Source organism: Heterocephalus glaber, unplaced genomic scaffold, assembly GCF_053883595.1.
Source record: "Heterocephalus glaber isolate CG9 unplaced genomic scaffold, H.glaber_assembly_v1.0 deba00001460, whole genome shotgun sequence".
Lineage (NCBI taxonomy): Eukaryota > Metazoa > Chordata > Mammalia > Rodentia > Bathyergidae > Heterocephalus > Heterocephalus glaber.
This window is the reverse complement of record NW_028258307.1, coordinates 11,347,728-11,369,664: the sequence shown is the minus strand read 5'-3', so window position 1 is coordinate 11,369,664 and position 21,937 is coordinate 11,347,728. Positions and strand designations below refer to the sequence as shown.

General features: G+C 38.7%; 1 protein-coding gene across 12 annotated transcripts in view; it reads right to left on the bottom strand.

Annotated features, from left to right (window-relative positions):
• The window catches only part of Psd3 (pleckstrin and Sec7 domain containing 3), a 517,630-nt gene that overhangs the window by 129,314 nt on the left and 366,379 nt on the right, over positions 1 to 21,937 (bottom strand). Inside the window, exon 1 of one of the 12 annotated variants that reach the window (XM_004848244.4) lies at positions 15,996 to 16,398. The exons of the other annotated variants lie outside the window; for them this stretch is intronic. Coding sequence (XP_004848301.1) covers positions 15,996 to 16,154 — 159 coding nt within the window. The 5' untranslated portion in view covers positions 16,155 to 16,398. Of the gene's footprint in view, positions 1 to 15,995; positions 16,399 to 21,937 lie in introns of those variants that run through there. 12 annotated transcript variants of the gene reach the window in all.

Below are 21,937 nucleotides of genomic sequence, written 5' to 3'. Positions count from 1 at the left end.
ACATCTCGAAGTTCCTTTGCCAGTGGAAATGGGCTTGCTTCAGTGACCCTAACCTCACTCCACTCGGAACCAAAGGTGCATGCTATGTGGGGGCCTGAAACTGGAGGCCTAGGCTGCAGCTCAGGAAAACAAATCCTGGCATAGCTGAGTAATCTGTCCTAGTCCAATGAGGCAAGATTCGGGGGTAAACACTATCCTGGAAGGCTTTCCACTTCCCTGTCACCATGGACTAACAAGGAGAGGGATAATAGGAGAAAGGTATCACAGAAGCCCCTGGGGATTCGCACAATGAAATAATAGCAGCCTTCTGTGGAGATTAAATATGGGCCTCTAAAAGACGTCCGGCTTTGAATTCTGGAAATGCTGGAATATTATCTTACATGCAAAAAAACTTCAAAAATATGATGGAGTTAAAGAGCTTGAGATGAGAAGAGCATCTGGCTGGGCCCTAAATACACTTACGAGCATCTTTATAATAGAGCAGAGGGTGATTTAAAGAGAAAGCAACCTGAAGAGCAGCAGAGTCCAGAGCAATATAGACTGAGCCAGTACACAAGGGCAACCTCCAGAAGCTGGAAAAAGCTGGGAACAGACCCTCCTGTGACCCTTTAGGAAGTGTGTGGCCCTGGTTACACCTTCTGACCTCTAAAATGGCGAGGGAATAAAATTCTATTAATTCAGACACTGAGTCCATGGCAATCTGTTATAGAAGCCACATAAAACTAGTAACACCTGGGTATAAGTGAAAGGCAGATACCTGAACTAAGATCATATGACCACAAGTTGGTTTGCAGAAATATTTCCAGGGTCAATCCCTAATCAAATAGCATTTTATTTGGGCCAGGGATTTACCTCAGTGGTTTTGCCGCCTGCTGTGCAAGCGCAAGGACCCGAGTTCGATCCCCAGTACCAAAAAAAAAAAAAATAGCATTTTACTATAGTAGGCTCATCTATAGTATGCTGGTGCATACCAGAATTGGTCAAAGATCTTTTAAAAGTGTTGTTCATTGGGCCCGACTCCGTGTCTACTGAACCTGCTCCTGAAGAAGAATCTGCACATGAATTATTTCCGAAGCCTTCACATGTGACTCTGGTTAAAAGTCACTGCTCTGTGTGCTTACCAATCTATCTCAAAATTTCTGCAGCTCAAGCCAGGAGCTAGAGAACAAGCATTATCTACACTGATACTAACTAGGACAGAAAGCTTCTTCACTTTTGAAAATCATCATTTTTAAGAATGAGAAGGCAAAGTAAATTGGTTAAATTACAGGGATCAAGGTATTTTGGTCTAAATTTACTTTTATGTCTTTGTTCCTTACTTTTGATTGCTTCTTAAAGAAAGCAACTGTATTCAAAGCTTAGCCCACACAGGCTGTCTGGCGTTTTTCTCTATCGCAAGGCATTGTGTAGCCAGGCGTTTCTCTCCCTCCCTGTCTCCCCAGAAGCGCACTTTGCATAGCTAATGGAATTCATATGTTTTACTTAAATTATCTGTAAATTCCAAGAGTGGTGTTTTTTTTCTCTGTGGTCCTTGAATCATAACGGAAACTATAGAAGATATAACAGAATTTCCCTTTTTAGTGAAACTGACAGTGACCACAAAGGATTACGGCACCCAATATCATCGCTCCATTTTTTCAAATGCAACACAGGCTCACATCGATATTTCAAGCAAGCTGACTTACTTCTTTACGTAAGAATTAAACATGTACCACTCTGTCAGTGGTATCAGAAAAACAGCATGTTTGAAAAAGACAGGGTTTAAAAATTAATAAGAAAACTAGTTACCAGATAAATGCCAAATTTCTTAGAAAAAATTCAAAATACCTTGAGGCAGAGGTCCTCAGCTTTTATTTTCTTTTCTGTGCTGTAAAATAATATTGGAAAGCTGCCTTATCCCTCAATGGAAGAAGCTTCCCCAAAACTAGTATTTGGACGACTTTCTGGGCCCACCTTAGTTTTTATACCTTGGGATGTACTGAACTAGATTATGGGTGAAGATTATGCCTTCTTTTTCTTCCTTTTGGTGAAGAAAGGACAAAAAGCCTGAGGCCTTGACCAGGAGAGTATTAACATGTAGGTCCATTTTAGAAAAAAGTGCACAATGAAGCCACATTTCTGGAAACCGGTCCCCCTTACCTGACAGCTTTTATGAACCCACATTTAAAGAACACATTATACGGAAGGATGTATATTCATAACCCACCTGTGCACTTTAATCTCTTTGTCTCTCATCAGGGTGACACATGCCCGACCATGGTTTATGTTCTTCCACATCTACAGTCAGATGTAGATTTTGGACTACATAAACAGAGCTAAAATCGATGTCCTGAACAAATTAATTTAACCTTGTGTTGTGGTGGATCTAGTAACCCAGTCAGCAATCACAAAAATAGCTAAGCATTGTAAATGGTATCTAGAAATGCAGTCTAGAATGGACATTAGAAGTTTCATGTAAAAGCTCTTACCTTAATGAAAGGCTATCTATATAAAGTATAATTAATGTATTCAATTCATCCCATAATAAACATTTTTGAGCATATTCCAGAGGGTAGGGAGTCATTATTCTAGGTGCAGACAAGTCTGTGTTCAAGGCATGCAGAATGTGCTGCTAACCCTGACTGAACTTTGCCTAGTGGAGAATTAGTCACTTAACAAAATCTACTAATTTTTAACATTCTACCTGCAACACATGAGAGAAATTTTCACATATGTTATCTAACATATGATAGTATGTTTTATATATATTTCAGAAAAAAAATTAGTAAAAAAAAACAATATTTATTCGGGCTAAGGATTTAGCTCAGTGGCACTGTGCCTGCCTCACAAGTGCAAGGTCCTGCCTGAGTTCAATCTTCAGTACAAAAAAAAAAAGGAAAAAAGAAGAAACCAGAGAAAATAGATCTAAATATTTGTGTAGTATGCTAAATATTTGCAGTTTCAAAACATTTGTATAGTATATGTAAACTGACAGTCAACGGTTTAAATTCTCCTTGAACACATCATTGATTCTTTATAATCTGCCTTCTCCAACTGCGTATATGGCATATGTACCTTGCTTAATTCATCTTTATTTTATTCCACTCTTATACAATGACCGCAACAGATATTCTACCATAACATATGCTAATATATCAAGGGGAAGTATTTTTATAAATATTAGATTCTAAGTAGAATGCCATTTTTCTTAGTATAGTATATAGTATACTGTAAGTATTGATACAATATAGTATATTTTATAACTACTAGAAGACTATAATTCATGTTTGTAATATGAATGTATAACTGTTTTAACACTTCTAAGTCTTCTCTTAAAACTATTCATTTATTCATTCATATATTCAGTCAATAAATATTTACTAAACCCTACTACCTGCTAGACATTATTAATCTAGGTCCTAGGGTTCCAATGCTTAACAACACAAAGAACTTAGATAATGCAGGTGGGAACAGACAATAAAGGAATCAAAAAACAGATGAAGAAATAACAATAATGCTGTCATTTTTCTGGTAGGCTACCAGAGGTGATAACATGATTAAAATAAGGTAAAGTAAGAGTAGCTTTAGACTTGGGAATGTAGCTTAGGAGCAGAGTGCTTGCCTAGCATGTATAAGGCCCTGGGTTTGATTCTCAGTATGAAGCTGGGAGGCGCTTAGATAGGATGGTTAGAGAAAGCCTTCTGCAAAAAAAATGTAAGCAGGTGTGAGGAGGAGCAGCCTTGCGAAGGTAAGGGGGAGAGGCAAGCAGCTCCTGGTGTGCCTGAGGCTGAGTGCCCTGAGAGATAAGAAGGCTGGTGTGGCAGAGCGGGGGCCCAGCACGTGGAGGAGCATGGCCGCTCCAGGTGTTGTGTGCCACAGGGCGACAGGTGAGTGCTCACGCAGGCCTTTCTAACCTAAAACGGGGAGGGGTTTCTCTGTGGAGAATAGACTGAAAAAGAGCACAGGGAATCGAGGAGCCAGATTGGCAGTTCTGGATGAGATATAAGGTGCCTGGATGGGTGTCATAGCAGTGGGAGAATGGTGGTGGCAGAATGGGGATGTGTCAAGCTATCTTCCTAAATTATGGGAAAAGGGTGGCCTGCTTTTGTAAATCTCAAACATAACTGAAAAACTGAGTGAGATAAATGACTTTGATAGTAGCACCAGAGAAACAATGTTATCCTCCAAAATTTAAGGTCATTTAGCTAAAGTCAAGGTGTGTATGTTAAGATATTAAAGAAAAAAGATGCAAAGCAATGCCTAGAGCATCTTTCCATTTTGTAGGGGAAAAGTGAGTGCGTAGGTATATGTGTATTCCGTAAAGCCCGAAAACTTGGGGAAAGTTTATGTACTTATATTCCTAGTAAAATACGATCATCCATACATGACTGAAATATTGACTTCCACCGCACTCATTAGCATACCCAACTATTCTGTGAAGTGTGTAAGCACCATGCATCCCAGATTCATTGTGTTCATAGTCATTTCCCGATTTTGTTTTTAATTTTTACACCCTGAGCCTCTAAAATTGTTACTTATTTGCTAAAAATTGTCTAGATTTGGATAGTGATAGGTCTCCCACCACCTCAGCAGCTATTATGTACAGTAGCTGCCCTCTTCTTATTGTGCCTTGCCCCCTCCCCTGTGTGACGTCATGCCAAGATGGTTGCTCCCACCAAAGAACAAACCCTTCTTCCCAGCATGCCCCTGGTCCCACCTAGAGAGTAATCTAATACTCACTCACCTCCTACCACTTAGTGATGTCACCGGCTCCTCCACTCCCTGATCACTACCTCACTCAACCCCACCTCAGCCCCTACAAACCCCACTCCAGTCTCTATAAAAGACTCTCCCTGCCCCAGCCATATTGCTTTTGTCTCTCCTTTGTTCAGAGACAGCCCGGCAGATCTGTTCCCCTAATAAAGGCTTGTTGTGGCCTGGTCTGGTCTTGGTCTTTGGCCCTTTTACCTGACAGATAGCTAATCCAAAAATCCAAACTTTAAAAAATATAACCATAACCTATATTTTCAAAGAAGATTCTGGATTATACTTGTTATAATTGTTAAAATCCTCCATTGATAAAATATTTATTTATTTATTTCATTTATTTATGTTTTGGGAGACAGCATCTCACTAGTTGCTCAGGTTGGCTTTGAACTAGTAGAGATCTGCAGTGATCCTCCTGCCTCAACTTCCTCAGTGCTGGGATTATAGGTGTGCACCTCCATGCCTGCCTAATGACTTAATTGTTGACAAGTAGCAGATGGGTGCCATAAGAAAGGACACTTTACAATCTGAGAACATAAGGGAAACATAAATTTCAAATGACTTTTTAAATGACATGCAGCACATAAATACCTGAGAAAATGATGAATATTACTTAATGATTATGAGCATGATGATGATAAAGTTAATGTGCACAGTCAAAAAACTATTTGTTAAATAACAAGCCAGGTCTTCTTTAATAAATGGCTTATATATTGAAAAAATCCCTAGAGGGCTCTGACATTTAGAAAGAACACCAGGCCTGGCATTTGTTCCCTGTCATTTTCATGTATTAGACAAAGCAATGAAGACAAATCAAATGGAAATAGATTTTATCCAAAACAACCAATAGAGCCAAATTAAATAATCTAATCTAGTAGAGGCTAGGCTTTCAGATTTTATAAACAGGAAAAATTTCAAGTGACATCTCAGGGAACTACACAGAATTGTCAGTTTTCCATTTTGCTGAGAGGAAATAAATGTTTTTTTAAAAAAACAGTAACTACTATCTTTGTCATCCCATCAAAATAAGAAGCATGGGCAATCTCAGAATTTAAAAAAAGTGCTTTTCAAGAAAGGGCCAGTCTTTCACTAACATTTCACTACAGATTAAAACCTCTGACAGCAACTAGCAACAGAACACAGTCTAGTCCCCAAAACTACTAGCGCACAAAGTCCTGGAAAAAAATATACCTCTAATTTTTAAAAGATATCTACTAACTAGTGTTTGCTAAACACAAAGTAAATTATTCAAGTCTCATATTTACCTATACATGCTGTTTATTCTTCTTCCTATTTAAAAGATATACAAGGTAGTGCATATACGGAGTACACTCAAAAAACGTTTTCAACAGGAGAATAAAAACTTGGGTCCATATTACAATACTACATTTACTGAGACATCATTAGATTAATATGAGTTACCTTTGGCCTCTATGATTACCACAGGTGCTCAAAGTGTGACCATTAACTTCCAGACATTTACTAGTACTGAGAACTGCTAAAGTGTGTACATGTTTTTTTGGGTAGGCTCTGTGTGTGAATCATTTACAAAATTAAAATTACAAAAAAGGCATATAATGAAAATAACAATCTCTACATTTCACCTCCGATTCTTGCTAGGCAGAGATAACATCTTTCAACTCCTTTTTGACTTTTCTAATTTCAGTATTACTGATTTACAATTGTACAACTGAAAAAGAGAGCATTTCTCTCACAGATGTGCACACGCACACACGCACGCACTGCTAATCTACTCTTCTCGTTTTCTTTCCTCACAATATTTCTATTAAAATCATACTACAATCTGGAGGTTCATCAATTTTTATTGCCTTCATGATGGCTACTATATAATGGATGGCTGGGTTACCTGCTGCACTACCAACATTTCCCTTTTGATAAAAGTTTTGGATTCCTTAGAATTAATTATTACATCATTTTGCTGTTTACTTCGTTTTCTATGAACCTACTTCTAATTCACTTCCACACTCTCCCACACAACTATGACTCTTCTCTCCACGGAACCCCACACGCCAGGATTCTATTAGTGATCTTGGAATCCTCTGTTCTCCCACTCCCATCTCAACTGCCCGGTTTCTACCTCCCGCAGAGCTGCATTAGGGAGACTTCCTGTTCCTGTCACCTAGACCTGTCCCACTGTCTCCATCTGCCATAAAGAAGGCTAAACTTGAGACGCTTTTAGGGATGTGGATGTAGCTCGAGAGAATAATCTTAAGTGAAATAAATCAAACAAGTTTAATTATCACATTGTTTTTCTTGCGTGAGAACCTCAAAGTATAAATAAGGAGCAAAATGGAGGACAGACATTAGGAAGTACGAAGAACTTGTTCAAACGGGAAGGGATATGAGAGATGAGGGGCAGGTGGGTGGAAGGAACAGAAAGGAAAAGGATTTAAAGAAAAAAGTGAAGGGAAAATAATGAAAACAGAGCTTTTTAAATGAGAGGAAGAAGGGTTGGACAAAAAAGAAGAGTGAAGACGTGATGTATGTGCTAATCCCCCAAGATGAATGTGATCACTATGTACTGCAAACATGTACCAATACAAAACGAATTTTAAAAATAAAAGCAAATCCTGTGGCGGCCAGAAAAACCAATTTCCTGATTACTGGATACCATGTCTTTTATTTCTTCAAGTAAGTCAGAAAAAGTGGAGGAAGAGAGAAGGAAGAGACTTCCTTTGTGAAATGGTCATATTTTTCAATTAGTCCTGCTTTTTCAACATAGGAATCTCACTGAAGGCCCTATTGAGCCTGATCTCCTAAGTCCAAAGCCTCTGGTTAAATTCAACATAGAAAAGGAATAGAAAATGGCAGTGGTGGGGAGTGTCACTGGGATACCCAAAGGAAGGCAGGGCATCTACAGGGTCCAGTTACTAATTTAGAGGCCTGAAGGGATCCTTTGTTCTGACCCGGCCTCAGAAGCAGCCAATGCTCCCATTCCCAGGCCTTTCCTGATGTCCAGGTCTGCAGGCACCTGCATGTCAGCTTTCTCTGGAACGCTCACAATAGGTAACAAGCCAGTCTGAATTCCATCTCCCAAATTTTGTGGGCATCCTCTTATTTGCTGTATCTTCAAAGATCCACTATCATTTTCGGGGAATTTTTGTTGGCATAAAGATATATAAAAGCTTTATTGTTCCCTTAAACTCTAATTTTAAGAGTTTTTGCTATACATGACCACCATTTAATCATTATCTAAGAGATCAGAGCAGGAGGTTGATGAGGTATGCAAAAGACCCCTTAAGACACTGTCCAATCATAGTAAGAGTATTCTGGAGAGCCTTCTATTTTACCTGCTTTTAAGAAAGTGTACTGAGGAAGAGAAGTACTATAAATCAGCACGAATTGGCCAGTATATTATTTGTTTCTCACAGTGATAGCAAAGACCTCCCAAAATACTTTCTCATACATGCATAACAGTTAGGTCTAGTTAGGTAAGACCCCAACCCTTCCGGCTTACTTATGTTGGGAGACCTTAGCAGAAAACTGTAATAGAAAGCTCAAAAGGAATAAATTCCCTTGTCATGAAATGCTGGGGCTCCAGGACCTAGAGAAGGTCTTACCGCTTACTGTAAATACTGTGGCATTCTGCAGCAGATTTCCGAGCTGTAGAGCTGAAGCTGATTCCAGTAAACTGCCACCTGAATGCAAGGAGATTTGACTGTCTGGGATAGCTAAATAATCTTATTTGCCATACTGAAATCAAACAAGCACTTGGGTCACTAGATCTGAATCTAGCAGTAGTAAGTCTACTGTAGGCTACAACCAATAGCGTGTCATAGGGACAGCCAGGCTGGGAATAGAGGGTCTCAGCCAGTAGTGCTTTCATAAAAGTTTTGACATAAAACATTCCAAGGAATCTACCCAGAAAAACAAATTTCAGGGATAGTAAACAAGTATAGTAAATGTTATACCATCAGAACATGGTAGAAGTTTTTAAATTTTATTCTCAAATTTTTTTGTTGGCATACGGTTGATACACATAATAAATCTATTCATCATGGGAAATACCCATGTCACATCTTGATCCTTTCTGCTTCTCCTTCCACTTTCATGTCCTTCCATCCCCAGATCTCCTCCCCATTTTTTCAAAGAACTAACTCTTTGATCCATAGATTCTCTGTGTTGCTTTTTAGTCTCAGTGTTATTAATTTCTACTCTAATCTTTGTAATTTCTTTCCATTAGCTTTGGATTTGAATTGTTCTTGTCTTTCTAGGACCCTGAGATGCATTGTTAGATTACTTATTTGGGATCACTGTGTCCTTTTTACGTATGCATTTACAGTTATAAACTTCTCTCTTAAATACTTTCATTGAATCCCTTAGGTTTTAGTATGTTGTGCTTCTATTTGTCATTTGATTCTAGGAACTTTTTAAAAATTTTCTTCCCTGATTTCTTCTGTGATTCATTGATTATTTAATATTGTATTATTTAATCGCCATGTATTTACATAGTTTCTAAGGCTTCTTTTGCTGTTGATTTCTAGCCTCTTTCCATTATGATCTGATAGTATGCAGGGGATTCTTTCAAATTTTTTTATTTATTTAAGCATACTTTATGCCCCACAGGGATGGCAAACCTTTTATTAGAGTTTTCAGTGATAACAGTAAGCTGAGCCATAGGTTCACCACTACTGGGCCTAACATGTGCCCTATTTTGGAAAAAAGTTCCAATTGCTGTTGAGAAAAATGTGCATTCTGTATATAAAACACTCTGTGGATATCTGTTATATCCATTGTTCAGTGGTGTGGTTTAACTGATTTTTTTATTGATTTTTTTTTTTGGTCTGGTTGACCTGTCTAATTGTGACAGTAAAGTACTGAAATCACCCACTATGATTGCATTAGTGCCTATCTGTCCTTTCAAATCCAGTAGTTTTTGTTTGATGAAGTTGGGTGCACTGACATTTGGTGCCTAGATATTTACAACTGTTATCTCTTCTTGTTGAACTGTTCCCTTTACTAGCATGTAGTGGCCATCTTTGTCTCTTCTGATCACTTTTGGCTTGAAGTCTGCCGTCTGAAAATAAGATAGCTATCTACTTTCGCTTGTTTAGGGGCTCTAGTTCACTGGAGTATTATTTCAATTTCATTGACTGGCTCTTTAAAAACTAATGAAACATGATCTGCTTGGATGATAAGGCAAAACTCAAAAATCTTAATTAATATTAAAGATGGAATAGCAACCTCATGATAAATTACTGAGGAGGAAGCCATTTTGCTCAGCTACTCATAGTTTCTGTATCATTACAAATGAGTATATAAAAAACATTTTCTAAAAAGCTTCCATTAAAATCTACAGTGAAAATAATCTGTGAACTTTAAACCAGAGATGACCTAAAAACATGTTGTATTAAATGAAGCCATTATCTGGAAAACATAAAATAAATCATCATCATGTAGTTTCCTACTACCCTCCCTGATCTTCAACAATGACTACTTTTAAAATACAAGTAGTTTTTTTTGCCTCTTAATTTCTACCAATATTTCTTAGATTTTTCTTTTTCCCCTTCTCTTGATTCTGATGAGGGTATTAACACTAGCTTAGCAAGTATGAGAGCCTGAACCATTATTTTCTTTAAAGGTTCAAATATTCCATTGAAATTCTGGACATCCTCACATGCATGCAGAGTTTACAGTAAGGGCAGCAGAGCAAGCATTGGGAGTTATTTTAGAAACCCTCAAACTAAACACAATACAATACCACTTGTACTTTACAAAAGTGAAAATGGGGTGTGATGGTAGAGATCTGCTTTAATTATATTCAAGGGTTAGCAAGTGTTACCCCATCAGAAGCATGGTTGTTCAACATTTCCTCCTAAATAATCATTTCTATAGCCTTTTTAAAAATGGTGTTGGCTGGGGATTTAGCTCAGTGGTTTCACCGCCTGCTGCGCAAGCGCAAGGACCCGAGTTCGATCCCCGGTACCAAAAAAAATGTTGTTAACTTATATGAAAGTATATATAGAATATGATAAGTTCACAGAAACAACCTGGGGTGGGGGGAGATGTAAGAATTGAGCCCAAACAACTCAACTACACAAACCAGGACACTTTGCTAGCTTTGGCAACTCAAAAATAAAACCAAAGGTAGAAAGGGAAAGCTTTAATTTTGAGCCAAGTCTGATTCAAGTCTATTGATAACGACATAGTTTCAAGAACTAATTTTCCGAAGGAGCCAGGTCTCTCTTAAGATCTTCCCCAGGGTAACAATCACATTAAGACATCAGGATGTGTTAGTCTGGCACAATCATTCCAGTAGGAAAAGCAAAACTTCCTGGAATACAAGGAGCATGGTGTAAAGAGAGTAGAGCCAATTTAAGAAAACAGAGCTCTGGAAATAAATTTGTCTTTATCTTTGTTCCACCAGCTTTACTTTGTAAACAATATCTCCTCCCTGATTCTCCTGGATGCCAGGTTATAACTAGTGCCCAAAGGTATTTTTGATATACTGACCCAAAAGTTTAAGACTACTGTCACTCTGAAAGGATTCTGCTAACAAATGAATTTATGAGATTAAAAGATGTTCAGCTTTAATTTCAAAATTTAAAAATATATAAATACATTTGTAAGAGAAAGTTGAACTGATTAAATATTTTCTCCATATTACATGAGAAATAATTTTTAAATAGGCAGATATGAATGACCCATTTGACCGGAATTCTCCTTCCCAGGCTTAGTCTAAAGAACAAAAATGATCTAGGAAAGAATGACAATATTCTGAAAACCTCCCACTAAAATTTCAGGTTGCACAGGGGCATTGTAAAGATTTCTTCAGGTTCTTTTGTGCATTGATTTGACTCACAGAGGGAAAAGTGATTAGCATTTACCTAACAATGCTAAAGAAATAGCAAGCAAAGCTTTTGCAGAATAGAGAGAATAGAGTTGATGGTGCCTTTCAACATTATTTCAACATGTTTTACAAAGCAATGAATTAGGCTCTCCCAAAGCAGTGTTTTCCAGCAAAGTACTTCCATTTTTCTTTCTAAGGTGTGTGGTTAACATCTCTTAGTTCAAGAAATTTATTCCAAATCCATATAAAACTCACTTTCCTTGAATCTAAATTGGTCTTTAGTTTTCTTTAATAGAGGATGTAACCCTACTAACCTCCCCAAGATTATGAAAATTAAAACTGCTGAAAAGAATGATCACTTTATAGTCCCTGTGATTTATGGATGAGTCGCAAGGAGTAGTAACTTGTCTAGGTGAACATTTCTACTTCATAAGCAAAACCAGGTTGGCCCTGGGTGGCATCCTGGCCCAGTAAGTAGACAGCCAATGTTCCCACTACGTACTGTATAAAGTACCAACAGGTTTATTAAGTTTCTAAAATTTCACTATCACATAAACCGATTTATTTGGTATGTTATTAAACAGCTTTAAATGGTTCATTTGAGTCCACCGCATCATAACTAGAAGTTCTTTGTTTAATCTCTAGCCTCATGCTATTCCTCCAAAGAATGTCTCAGGGATTCAACTAGGCATCTTATTTTCACCCTCAACAACAAAGAAACAAAAATCGGGCCAGGGATTTAGTTCAGTGGTGCCAGCCACCTGCCTCGCAAGCGGAAGGTCCTGAGTTAAATGCCAGTACAAAAAAAAAAAAGAAGCAAAAATGTCAGGTTGAGATTTCTTCCTAAGTCCCTGGCAATATATGGAGAAGAAAAAAAAGAAAGAAAGAAAAGAAAGAAACATAGTAACAACATGCACTTTTACAGATTTGTGTTTTAAGCCTTACTGAAGTTAAAAACTAAGCAATACCAAAATATTTTTCAAAATATTTTCTCAAAAATTTTTGAGATATAATTCACCGAAAAACGTGGATATGTTTGGCAGAACTGAGGCTTAAATCAATGCGTTTTGGGCTGAGGATGTAGCTCAGTTGTAGAGGTCTTGTTTAGTATACTTGAAGCCCTGGACTCCATCCTCAGTTTTGGAAAAATAAAGAAAAAAGTCAATATGCTCTTCTACTGTGCATCCTTAATTCTGGAGTATCCTACTCTTAAGACATTAATGCCAAAGTGTTATTTCTCTCAAAGGCAAAGCAACCAGCTGGGCCTGACAGCAGGAAGGTCTGCACTGCCCCCTCCTGGCCAGGAGGCTCACTGATAACTCTTCCAATAGCAGATACTGAATGATAAACGGCAGAAGTCAACGTCAGACATAACACACTTTCATAATGAATGCTAGTCTCCACAAAATGCATAAATATTCTTCCAAAATACATGAATATTTGTGTCCTGTGCATTTCATTTGCTTCAGAATTGGATATAAGCAATGTTATCTAGAAAAGGACAAAGCCACAGGGTCTCCAGAGGAAAGAGTAGGAGTTAAAGCCCTTTGAAGGGAAAAAAGAAGAGACCACGTGGAAAAGCAAATTTTAAAGACAATATCATATAGAATCTGGGTTTTAGGGGGTTAAATAATACTCTTCAGACTATGTTAATATAAGCCACAAAAGATTAGAAAACTCAATTTTCTTCATTAAAGTGATTAGATCAAGGAAAACATTTAGGATATTCCACTAAAATTAAAGGCAAGGAATAGCTAATCTTTTCAGGCATTAACACTTACGTCAAATGAAGAATAAAAATGAATAAACAAGATAAAAAGTGAAGACAAGTGAATCCATATTTAAATAACCATTTTGGGTTTAATGGCTAACAAAGTAGAAAAAAATGAATAAAGTTTTCGTGGAATACATAACATATTATAATTCCAACTTTCTAAAAAAGTAGAAAAGATTATTACACCTATTCTTCAAAGATAGAGTTCTAGAGACAGAAAACTAAATCCCACAAGAATATCGTGAGTTAATGGAACCTTATCATTTTTTTAATGGAAGAAATGGTAGTCTGAGGGGTGAGGAAGTAAAATTCTTCTAGACATCTTGTACGTTTCAGTGAAGAATCAGAAAATTAAAAAGTATTATTTACATGATTAGCAAGAAGAAACACTAACTTGACTTTCAATACCAAAAAGTACTACTAGATATAAGTAGGGTGAATGAGAATTCCGATTATTAACATTTGAAGTAAAATGTGTACACTGTGCATAAGAGTGTGGCTTGTCACGTATTTACAGCTATCTGTAATACAATTCAGTTCACTAATTTAGGATACAAGCCTATATGTTATTCAGTTTACTTCATTTAGAAAATAAAAATGGCTAGTAAATGATTACATTCAATCTACCAAATTTCCTATTGTAATGATTTTCCTATCAGCTACTTCTAGTATTTTTCATTTTAACCAGGTGAGCTCACTGGACACTACCTTCTTATATTTCATTTTAAAGACTACATAATTCTAAAAGAGTATCTACTGTAAGCAATTAGAAGTTTGGATAGATTACTGAATACACACCACAGAATTTAAGAGACTATATATGCCTCAAAAAAATAATAATTAAAAAAACTGATTATAATCTCCAATGTATCATGTGGTGGCGTCTTGAGTACAGTTCTACCAGGAGCCTTTTTCACTACCAACTCCTTACAAGGTTTGCAACATTTACAAAAAATCTGGTTGGCCTTCTCTTGCATACTTCTCTTAAGTCAAATTAGAGTACCTGGACAGTGTGACAAACATAGAAGGAAGCAGAGAATCCGGGCAAGCTTCAGCATGACATTATATACATTAATTTTGGCCAAATTCACTCACATTAAAAATGTCTGAATTATCATCAGACATCAGTCCCAGGTGGTGGGACTGCAACAGCATTCATGCTGACAACCTTTTATTTCCCATGGCCTTTGATGGCATGTCATGGCTTTAATGTATAGTGAGCCATATGAAACAAAATCTAGGGATGTTAATTAGTGCTCTTTGTAGGAGCCAATTTTATAGCCATGTTGAGAGTCACATGCATACCCAGACATATTTATTTATCTGTCCTAAACCTTTAAGTCTAACCCAGCAGGAGACCACAATCACCACACCCCAGGAGGTCTCAACAGTTTCAGCAGCAACTAGTACACTCTCTTCCAGGTTACATTAAAAGACTGAAGACACATATTTCTTCCTAATCCTACAGGTTAAAAAGAACAACAACTTAAGAGAAAAAGCCCCATCTAAAAACTTACTGGAACCAAACAATTTACTAATGATTGACAGGGTGAGACTTCACTATGTCATAATCCAAGGGGGTGGATAAAAAATGAACGTATTCCTTAAAGTCACACTAAGGTATTTTACCACCCCTCCCCCGCCATATTTTTGAGGGGAAGCTGTTATTACCAAAGCCTTTCCATAATGTAATGTCACAGAAGTAGCCTGGGAGGGAACGGGAGAAGAAGGCAGTGTTAGGAAGTGGGAGGGTGAAAGCCAGGTGTCACTCGCTGTGGGTTTGGACAGAACCTATGAGAAGGTGGGAAGGAGCCTGAGATCCACCTCCTGAAGCTTTTTCTGCACATTTTTAAGCTTATGAGTTTGTTATAATCAGCCACATCTCCAGCCCTAGAGTTCTGTGATCCTATGATTCTATTATTCCATTTTTAAACCTGTGGAGTGGGAGTGTTTCTGAGTAGCCTGCTCACACAGATGGTGGTGGGAAGAATCTCAAGAATATGTTGCATGTAGTAAATGCCCACTTCACTACGTAATCACTCCCTTCACATTCCATATGAACAAAGATTTTATTATCTCAAAGACAGGGGCAAAAACACAAGTGGTTGATGGCAGCACAGCATCAATACATATATGTGTAAAGAACACAAAAGACCTTTCTCCTAATTACACACACCTCAGGCTAGACCTGAACAAGGACGTCGCGTAATAGGACCAGGGCACCACTGTTCCACACATTGAGGGACAGGGAGAGACTGGAGAAGAGAAGGCAAATGGAACTCACTCAAAGATAAAATCATACACAACATCTCTATATTCCTGATGTTCTAAAAATACACTGTACTGAAAACTCATTTGTCAAAGCAATTTCTGAGGCTAAAAACAAGATCAAGGAGCCAACCAGCAGTTTCCCACAGTCTTCTCAGTTAGAACACTGCTTCAAGCCTTCTCTCCCACAAACAGCTGACCCACACCACAGTAACCTTTCTATCTGAAGTTCAGGTACCAACCCTCACGCCTGATCTCAACTGATTCTCTAGAGCCATTTTATACTCCCTGCTACTTTCTCATTCTGTTACCGCACATTAGGCACCAGCAGAGACTATCAAATTCTGTGATCCCACCATACAACTGTCAATATCGTGTAACATGGCATTTCTTTACCTTGGTCTCCTTAGCAGAAAACTCCGAGGAGTTGGAAATTTTCATAGACTTTGACCTGTGGGACTGTCGCCGGATAGAATCCTCCCGGGAGTATTTCACAGAACCCGAGGTCCTCACCCGTACCTTGCTGGCACTCTGGACACTATTCACACCAATCATTTTGCAGGTCCACTAGGGAAGGGGTTTGGAGAAATAAAAAGGCACTTTCCACCCGTTCCAAGGCTCTAACGCTGAAGGAAGTCTGCCGGGTTGTGCCTGAGCAGCTCCTGAGCGCTGTGATCTGTCTTAGCTTCAGAAGCACCAGGCTGCCTCCCCCAGCATCTTCAACTACCCTGTTTGCAGCGAGTCTGATTGTTCCAAGCACAGCTCACGTCACTGGCTGCAAAGAGGAAAAAAATTGCAATCCCACCCCTGCTACTCGTCTCTCTTCTCCACACACACACACACACACACACACACCATATTCACACACTGGAACAAATGGCAATTGGCCAGGCAAGCAATTCATTAACATTCCAAATAGCAACATCGTTTCTCTTGTGATATCATGCAGTAAGCTCATTAATGTCAACAGCAAAATACAGATACCACAAATAAAAGTCTCAAGTAATCTGCAAGGCACCATGTGGGGTAGAAATAGGGCTAAATTTCCAAAAGGGGGTAAAATCTCTGATGGGTGTCAAAGGCTCATTCAATTACAGGGTAGTGAAAGGATGGTACCACAAAGCCATCTCAGTGATAATAATTTTCCTTTCTTTCCTATTTATGGCCGCACACTGTTTAACAGCAATTCAAATTGCACTGCTATTCTGAAGAATTAAATGTTTCTTATGACCTTAGACTACTACAGCCAGATTTTTAAACAGGAATTGCCTGCTTGCATAGCAAGTGCAGAAGAAAGATGTTAGCTACTTTCTTAACATACTGAAAAGTTAAAAAAATAATTGGGGATAGCACATGGTAACTTTAAACATAGCTCAGAGTGAAATCAATAAAGCCAACTGAGATCAATAAGGAGCAAGCACCTTTTCTGAAAGCTATAAATGCTCTATGAGTGTACACAGCGACATGAAACCTTCTGAGTAAGAATTACAAATCTGGCCATTGTTAGGAAACAAGACAGTTTTAGTTCCTGCCACGTGAAGCTTTTGAACATGATAAGATTGCAATGCTTGACTTATCTGGCATCCCAGACAGAGATGATCAGCCACATGATCCTTTTAGGTAAAGGAGAGTTTTGTGTTAATATAGATGACACAAAGGATTTGCAAAAAACATGCTGAGAAGAAAGTACTGCCTCTTCAGTGGCACCATGCCTGCCTCCCAAGGGCAAGGTCCTGAGTTTGATCCCCAGTACCAAAAGAAAAACAGGAAAGTACTGCCTCAACCCATAGCACCCCTGCAATCTGAACTTTCACCTGATGACTCAGGGTTGCACAGTTTGTATCCTAGATAGCCAAGAAGGGATGTTCCTAAGCACTGTCTAAGGCACTCAGGTTGCTTTCATCCCTGACAACAGATCCAGTAAAGGTGATGCTTGTGCTATGCGGTTTGTTTCACCTCAAAACAGGACTTTCTCCCGCCCTCCTTTAGCCCTCTTTCAATTTCCATCTCTTCTCTGAAGCATTCAGACAAAGACAGTGACTAATTTTGGTAGAATTTTGATTAAACTAATAATACATAAAAGATTTTGGAAGATCTTGGGGCTCTCTCCTGGCTATTGAGATTGCATGGAGTTCAGAGTCCCCGAGGCACATTTTCTCTCTTCTCAAGTAACTGAAGCTACTAAATGTGTGTCATTTAAAATTAAAACAACAAAACCCAAAAACCATTGGATCTCAGTGTGACTTTATACTTTACAGCGCATGTTTCAAAGACATAAAAAGTGGTGTACAATGAAACTGATAGTTGAGAATATACAGGATTCTAACTGAAGCATATGATGATTATATAGGCAAAAAATGTTTAACCAAAGTAAACCTGAGGTAAAACCATAAAGGAATTGGCAGCTGACCTAAGGTAAAAATTCACAAAGTACTGTGTAAAGCACAAGAGAGCATATCTCAGTGTAGTTCTAAATAAAGAGCATGGGTTTAAAAGAAACACATCCTTTTCAAACTTCCCAGTCACCATAAAGAAGAATTAGAATATGTCTACTAATGCACTTAATTTTCTTTTCTCCATCAAAATGGACAAATAAAAAAAGAATAAAAGCCACGAGTACTCATATAAATAAGAATCTGATATCTAACTTCATTTCTAAGAGGTTTGGCAGAAATGTACTACTGTTTACCTAATGACTGCCAAATTGGCATTACCTCTGGACTATCATTCTTAATAACCACTTTCATCTCTTCAAACCCAGAACTTTACAGAAGTAACTTGGTGTCTTATTTTGAATCTTAACTTGACAATTGCGTGTGGTAGACTGAGGTGACATTACAGTCCCCCTGCACAGATGAGAACACTGTGACCAAGTCAGGACTCAAATTTCCGCCCCATGCTATACAACATGGTACAGCTGTTTATGCTGCCCTTTCCTTTTTACACCTGTCATGAGCCTTTTTGTAAGTCAGAAAAAAAAAAGCTTTGCCCTGCCCCTGCCCTCTGTATTTTAGAACACAGATCTCTATAAGGACAGAGTGAAGAGAATCACTGTAATGCCCCTGGCAGTGTGATGATCAACTGCAGATGATGCCTACAATACCCTTCTGAGAGGCCGGCAGGACTCCTAGGGCCCTTGAGGGTCTGCCCTCATCCTCCTGACCTAAACCTAATCCCAGAAAGTCCCAGTTCTACTGTCTCCTCCAGGCAGGCTCTGCTTTTCATTCCAGGCTAGCGCATTGGACCATAGTTTCCGCTCAGCCCGAGCACAGGTCACAAGCTTTGGTCCTTGCTGAAGCTTTCTTAAGTGACCCCTCACTTGCTGTTCTCTTGCCTGGACCTCTATAGCTTCCACGCTGATCTCCCAGGTAAGTGGTATCCTATCCTTCAGTTGTCAGCTGCAATGTTACCTTTTCAAAGGCACTCTTTTTTTCTGGCCATTTCCCCTAAAACAGGCCCCGCCCTCCATCTTAGTCATCTCCACTTTAATCTTGTCTTTCCTCCTCTTCAGGACACTCCCTGTTGTCTAAAATTGTCTGCATCCCAGAGCTCAAATCAGTCAGTACCTGGTGGAGGGCAGGAGCTCAGCAACTACCTTTAGGAATAAACAAACTTCTTAAATGTAAAGTAAATCTTCTCTGTCACATTTCAGTCATTAAACTTTCTTTTAAACAGTATTTTGCAGATTTGTTTGCTGAGAAATGGATACATTAAGTAACAATGACTTTTGTTTTTAACTAACCAAAGAGCAGGCAATGAAATTTACATATCCTTCCCATGCTGGTTTCTCAGCCCCTCTGCCCAGAAATAAAGCTAGTGCTGGTTTTATACACATCCTTTCAGAGCAAATTCATCTATATACAACATGTGTGTGTGTCCATTTTCTTCTTATGGGAAATAAATGGAGGTTATGTATTGGGCATAAAGTACGTACTTATTATTTTTCCTTATTAACTTTCTCCTATGATTTTGATTTAATATGGGGGTCACCTTGCATCTTATAGACAATAAATGGAAGGTATATATTCTTGCTGTGTTGGGCTCCCGACCCCTTTGTCACCAAGATCACTCTACATTACCACACATCTAACCCTACTTCACTCTCGCCTGTGTGAATAAGGATGTGGAAGTATTACATTTCATGAGGATCATACTGTTGGACAGTTAGGTTGCAGTCTTTTGCTATGATAGATAATGGCATTGTGAATATTCCTACTGTTATGGCTCATGTCTAAATATCCCCCTAAAGCCTCAGGCCCTCATACGTGGGGCTTTTCAGAGGTGGCTGGATCTAGAATATGTGATGCTGGGATTAAATGTGTGATACTGGGATCAAAGGTGTATGATTACTAAATCAGTCCGCTGACTGGTTTGCACAGTTCTGAGAGTAGATAATGGGAAGATCCTCCCTGGACAGAATATAAGGGACAGAAAGAAGGCTGCTGTGGTCATTTGCTGCTTGCTGCTGGGGTCACATATTTTGGGCCTATCCTGCCCCAGCTTGCTCTGCGATCTTGACCATTTCTAGACATTTGCCAGGCTGTGCAGGGAGCGTGCTTCCTATAAAACAAATTCAGGCCTCCTAGAGAGCAGCAGCTGTTTTAAACACACAAAATAACTTTCCATAAAAGATTCAGCAATAAACAAAGGTGACTCTCATATTAAATCAAAGTTGGAGAAGAAATTCAACAAGGCAATCTAATTAACTCTTATGCTGGAACTTGATATTTCACCTTCTGGTGCTTTCTCTGATTGAGGACACTATTTGTTACACAAGCCCTAAAAAACGCTTCTACAAAAAAAGCCCTCTAAAAGGCTTCTAAAAAGGGTCCTATCTAATGATCAATAGAAAAACTGTCCTAACACTTGTACGGAGAATTCCAGAAAGGTGAATTCAACTTAATACATCTTGATTGTGTGCCTACTAGGAACCAGGTACAGGGAATATACAACACTCACACATTCTGCTCCCTAACTTCGAGGGACTCATATTCAATTGAGGGTGGAGCAAAGAGAAAATTCTGTTGCCATGATTCTAATGGTGAATACCTTCAGGGTATTAGTAGAATGACTTGCAGACCCCAAATGAGAGAGATAGGAGACCAACAAAGGTATCTAGGCAGATGCTTGCTTTTCTTAAAAAAAAAGTCACAGAACTATTAGTAAAAACAAACAGGCTGGGGATTTAGCTCAGTGGTTTCATCACCTGCTGCACAAGCGCAAGGACCTGAGTTCGATCCCGAGTACAAAAAAAACAACCTAATAATTCATTTATGGACTCTGGAGAGAAGACAAGCAGGAATAAATTATAAACACCAATTATCCAGAGGTCTACAACAGTTGGAAAGGAGAGAGAGGCATGAAGTGTCACCTTTAAGGTTTTTTTGTTTGGTTTTCTGTTCTAGTTTTTCCAAGAACAGGATGGTGGTCGTAGCATTCACCTAATTTAGAAGAGTCTCATGGCTTTCCCCTGGCTCATCAGATTATATGTGCTTGTACTGAAATAGAGTAAAGTGACAGGATGCTGATCTGGGAGGCAGGGGACAGGCGCTCACAGAGATTTTACAGCCATGACTGTCACATGGCCCAAAACAGTCAAGAGGCTGCTGCTGCTGTCACAAAGGTGCTGAGGAGGTATAATTCTTTTTAGGCTTCCAATCTGGACTTAGAGCCAAAAGAAGACTCAGAAATAACCTTAAATCTCTTTGGTTTGTAGATGAAGATTCCTGAAATATAGAAACATAAAGTAACTTGGCCAGGATTTAGGTTACGTTTCCTTAGCTCCTTATACAGAAGTCCACCCCTCCACACACACACACTCACACACATTGATTTTTGAAAGCTAAACATTCCATGAACACACACCTTTCCAGACTCCATTAAGGCTTGAAATGGTTACCCTAAAATGGAATATTCAATGCTAGGAGGGTGATTCCAGAAATGAAATAGAGCTGGTCACTCATATAATGACATGCAATAACAGAAAGGAGACTTGAAAAATCAACTCTACCTCTAGCTCATGGACTAGTCTTAGAGTCTAGAAAAACATGTCCCAGCTTCTTGTCCTTGTAGGGGCAGAAGGAAGGTATGTATCCTTCCATACAGCAACGTGATTGAAAAACTGGCTGTCCTTGTAGAGAACAGTATCAAACACTGTTGGTGAAAATACATGTACACAAAACAATATTGCATTAATAAACAGATATGAATTTATTTTGTGCTTTACTTTTCCCTCTCACCCTCCAGGCTAACCCAGCTGATGTGTCTCTCGTCTAGGACTCACTGTGAATCCCAACAGATGGTGGCCACCTATCTTCTTCCAGCACTCTATGCCCTAG